Source organism: Silene latifolia, chromosome 10 (genome assembly GCF_048544455.1).
Source record: "Silene latifolia isolate original U9 population chromosome 10, ASM4854445v1, whole genome shotgun sequence".
In the NCBI taxonomy this organism is placed as follows: Eukaryota; Viridiplantae; Streptophyta; class Magnoliopsida; order Caryophyllales; family Caryophyllaceae; genus Silene; species Silene latifolia.
Genome location: NC_133535.1, coordinates 15,227,395 through 15,231,749, shown reverse-complemented (window position 1 = coordinate 15,231,749; position 4,355 = coordinate 15,227,395). Strand labels below are relative to the sequence as shown.

The following is a 4,355-nucleotide window of genomic DNA, read 5'->3' as shown; positions in this document are numbered from 1 at the left end:
TGGTGCGTTCGGAGAACCTTGGTTCTATTTTTATCCGATAAAGAAACAAAATGTTGGACACTTGGACATCTAATTCTATTATTTATTACCTAAGGTATTCTAATGAAAAAAGAAATGTAAAATAAAGTAAATATGTAAAATATATAAATGAATGGATGGTAATGATTTTTATAACTGAATTTTACATATTGCCTTTAGTCAATTAGAGACGATACGAATAATGCACAGAAAGCGCTATGTTAAAATACAACTTATGTTTATCTTACTAATTAGGCTAAAATTACAAGTTTATTTTCTTAAATGCAATTGAGTTTGTTAAACTTTTAACAAATAATACATTTACAATTCTTGTCGGCTCGTCGGTCTTGCAACATCGTCCTTGTAAATTCAATTGATTTCCAACGTATTGGGAAAAATATTATTGAAATGATTTTTATATAACGAAATACCTAAGTGATATATAATTTTAAAATATTTTTTTTTGCAGGAAAGCAGGATCAATATATTAAGATAAAGAGTTTTTTCGTACAAGATCCTAATTACCTACAAGGGAGCCAGAATAGCCACCTTATAAAACATAAACAACCAAAAGGAAAACCAAAACGAAAATTTACAAAACCAATTCAAAGGGAAGATAGCCTAAGAAGAACCAACACTTTGATCTTGCGAATAATAGTGACAGGGGTAGCTTGTATGCCTTTGAAGATGCGCTTGTTCCTTTCATGCCATACAAGGTAAAGAGCACACATCAAAGCACATCTACGCTGCTTCTTAACCAAACCTTGTCCGCGATTGTAAACCTTGTACCAGTGGAAAAGATGGGGAAGAGAAGTATCAGGGGAGATCTTAAGCCACACAGCTATGGCACGCCAAATTGCAGCAGAATAGGGACACTCAAAGAAGAGGTGAGAGTGGGTTTCAAGGCTAGATTCACATAGAACGCACCTATTTACCATGACCAAACCTCTACTACAAAGAGCATCAACAGTGGGCAGCCTATTCGAGCGCCAAAAGACCAACCACCTTATGCTTAGGGTAGCAGAATGAATCCCAAACAGTTTTACATGGAACAAATGGCACCCCCTTAGCACGAATCAGCTCATAAAATTTAGTCTTGTAATCATCCTGCAATAAGAATAACCGTGCTTGCTCTAGGTCCCCTCCTAGGTGTTGAACCAAACAAGTCACGACAAGAAATAATGCTACTCAGAACCATGAGTAGGAAGCGTAAGTTGGAAGTCCCAAAGGTCAGCACCCTTGAGAACATATGCCTCAACCCACTGAACCCATATGGTCTGTGAGTGAGTAATGAGTTTCTTAAGCCAAGACAACATTTGGGACTTATTCCAGCTAAGAACTTCCTTAATATCAACTCCACCTTCCTCGCGAGGGAGACAAAAACTGTCCCAACTCTTGAAAACATGTTTACTATGGCCAGGTTCAATGCCCCAAAGGAAATCCTTACATAATTTGTTGATTTTCTTTGCAATACCCTTAGGCAAAAGCACACTAGAACCCCAAAAATTTCTCAGACCAAAAATAACAGAATTTATAAGTTGAATTTTACCTGCATAGCTCAGAAGATTAGAAGCCCAATGACTCACCAGTCTCCGTATTTTGTCAAGCAGAGAGTTGAACATAGGTTGAGTAAGCCTAGAGCTAAATAAGGGAATGCCCAAATACTTCACAGGGAAAGTCCCTTCCACATACCCAGTTGAAAGAAGAATATGAGCCTTCAAATGAGCAGAGACGCCCCCAAAATACAAGCTAGTTTTCATTGGATTGGCCTTCAGTCCAGAATAAGCAGCAAACAAGGAAAGACAAGAATTGACAGCCTGTATAGAAGGCAGGTCTCCTCTAGTAAAAACCAAAAGATCGTCGGCAAAAATCAAATGCGTAAGATTAATCTTCACACATTTGGGATGATAAGAAAAACCAGAAGCACTAGGTAGTTGTCTCAAGAAAGAGAGAGAACTTCCATGCAAAGAGTAAACAAATAGGGAGAAAGAGGGTCGCCCTGTCTTAACCCCCTCCGACCAGGAAAGAACCCTTCAGTAATACCATTAATGTTAAGAGAAAAATGAGAGGTCGTAACGCAGGCCAAAATCCACTTAACAAACAAAGGGGGAAAACCAAATAACCTCAAACAATCCGCTAGGAAGACCCAATTCACTGAGTCAAAGGCCTTCCTGATATCAATCTTCAAGATACACCTAGGAGAAATGAGGCTTCTGTTGTATTTGAAAGCCATTTCATGGGCCAGCATAGAATTATCAAACAAGTCTCTCCCCTCAATGAAAGCAGCCTGTTCTAAGCCAACAATCTGTCCCAACATAGGCTTCATTCTGTTAGCCAATATCTTACTCACAGTTTTATAGAACACCGTGCAACAAGAAATTGGTCGAAATTCAGTAACAGATTTAGGAGAGTCCCCCTTAGGGATCAATGCAATAATAGTAGAGTTGGCAGCACAAGGCATAGATCCCTTAGTAAAGAATTCCATAACAGCAGCAGTGAACTCATGACCAATGATGTCCCATGAATCCCTAAAGAACCCAGAGGAATAACCATCTATACCAGGACTTTTATCCCTATGAATAGCAAAGAGAGCAGCTTCTATCTCAAGGTGAGTGACGGGGAGCAACCAAGTGATCGATGAGTAAGAGTTCTATTATCAAAGAGAGCCACGGGGAGAGGAGAAACAACCGAAGTGCCCAAAAGGTCTTTATAATATCCCAAGAAAGCCTGAGCAACCTGAGCATGACCATGACAAAGAGTACCCTTCACATCCTCAATAACCCCAATAGTGTTTCCAATTTTCCTAGCTTTAATGTGAGCATAGAAATATTTAGTGTTGAGGTCACTGAGGTGTAAATGCTGGAGTTTAGCCTTCTGAGAGAGTACCCTCATCTCAGCGTGCTTTAACTTGTGGTATTCAGAAAGACACTCTTTCTCCTGAGCTAGAAGAAGAGTGTTCAAAGGAGAAACCTGCATCTGCAATTGACAGTCTAAGAGTTTATTTTTTGCAGCCTCAACACGTTGTAGAAGACCTGAGAACTCAGAAGAGTTAAGAGATTTAAGTCCCTTCCTCAAGTGCCTAAGTTTACAGAACAGAGAATAAATTTTCCCTCCATGTGTGGGAAGCTGCCAACCCCGTTGGACACAGGCAGGAAAATCAGGAGAGAGAGCCCAACAGTTAAGATAACGAAAAGGCCTGACATAATGGGCAGAAGAGGGATTGATACTCAAAAGAATAGAAGAATGGTCAGAGACCCCAGCGGGAAGAAAAACCACATTAGAAGTAGAAATATAGGTGTACCAGGCAGCATTCACCAAAGCCCTATCAAGTTTAGACCACTTAGGAGAGCCACCTTGCTTATTGTGCCATGTAAATAAACCACCAGTGTAGGGATGATCTCCCAGATTACAATCAGCCACACATTCCCGAAACTCAATCATCTCCCTCTGATGAAGAATACACCCCAACCTCTCTTCAGCAGCCAAAGACACATTAAAATCACCTAGGCAAGCCCAAGGGATTTGGTGCCCCATGGAAAAATAACGTAACCTATCCCATAAAACTAGCCTGTCCACAGCCCTATTATGAGCATAAACAAACGTAACCAAAATACATTTTTGAGTAAGAAGATGAGTGACAAGACAATGCATATATTGTGCACCCTCCTCAAGAAGTTGAACCGTAACTGAACCAGGATTCCACAAAATCCAAATTCGCCCTCCAGTATGAGAGCCATAATTACTAAGTAAAGAAAACTTCCTAAACCTTTTACGATGAATATCCTGAGCATACCTAGATTTGATATGAGTTTCAATGATGGCACCACAATCCACTTTATGTTTTAACAAGAAGCCTAAAACCTCCTGCTGTTTTAGGGGATCATTCATCCCCCTCACATTCCAGGAGGAAATGATCATTGGGGCGAGAAAGGGGGCGAATACCCACCAGGCTCTAACTCCACCAGAACAGTCTCATGATCAACTCCCAAGTGTACAGTATAATTTTAAAATATTCGTAACAATTGATTATGAGAAAACAAAAATATATACAAGCAAAAAAAGTAAATATTTTTCGAAGAAATATTGAGAGTGCTAGAAGAAAATATTTGATGGAAAACAAAAAATGATTTAAAGGCTTGAAACTTTGAAAGCATTCAAAATGGAACAATGGATTGAAAAATTATCATTGGATTTCAATCAAAAACCATGCAAAATATTTACCTTGATCCGCATTAAAAGATCCGATTTATATCCTTGGAGCATATAACTTCAACACTTCCATTAAGACATTTTATTTATAATATGTTTGTCGACTAATATATTTGATTTATAACCTG

General features: G+C 39.0%; 1 protein-coding gene across 1 annotated transcript; it reads right to left on the bottom strand.

Moving 5' to 3' along the window:
• Positions 1 to 623: 623 nt before the first annotated feature.
• On the bottom strand, positions 624 to 956 carry LOC141607166 (uncharacterized). Its single transcript, XM_074426525.1, has one exon. The coding sequence runs from the start codon at positions 954 to 956 to the stop codon at positions 624 to 626; it is 333 nt and encodes a 110-aa protein (XP_074282626.1).
• Between the last annotated feature and the right edge of the window lie 3,399 nt (positions 957 to 4,355).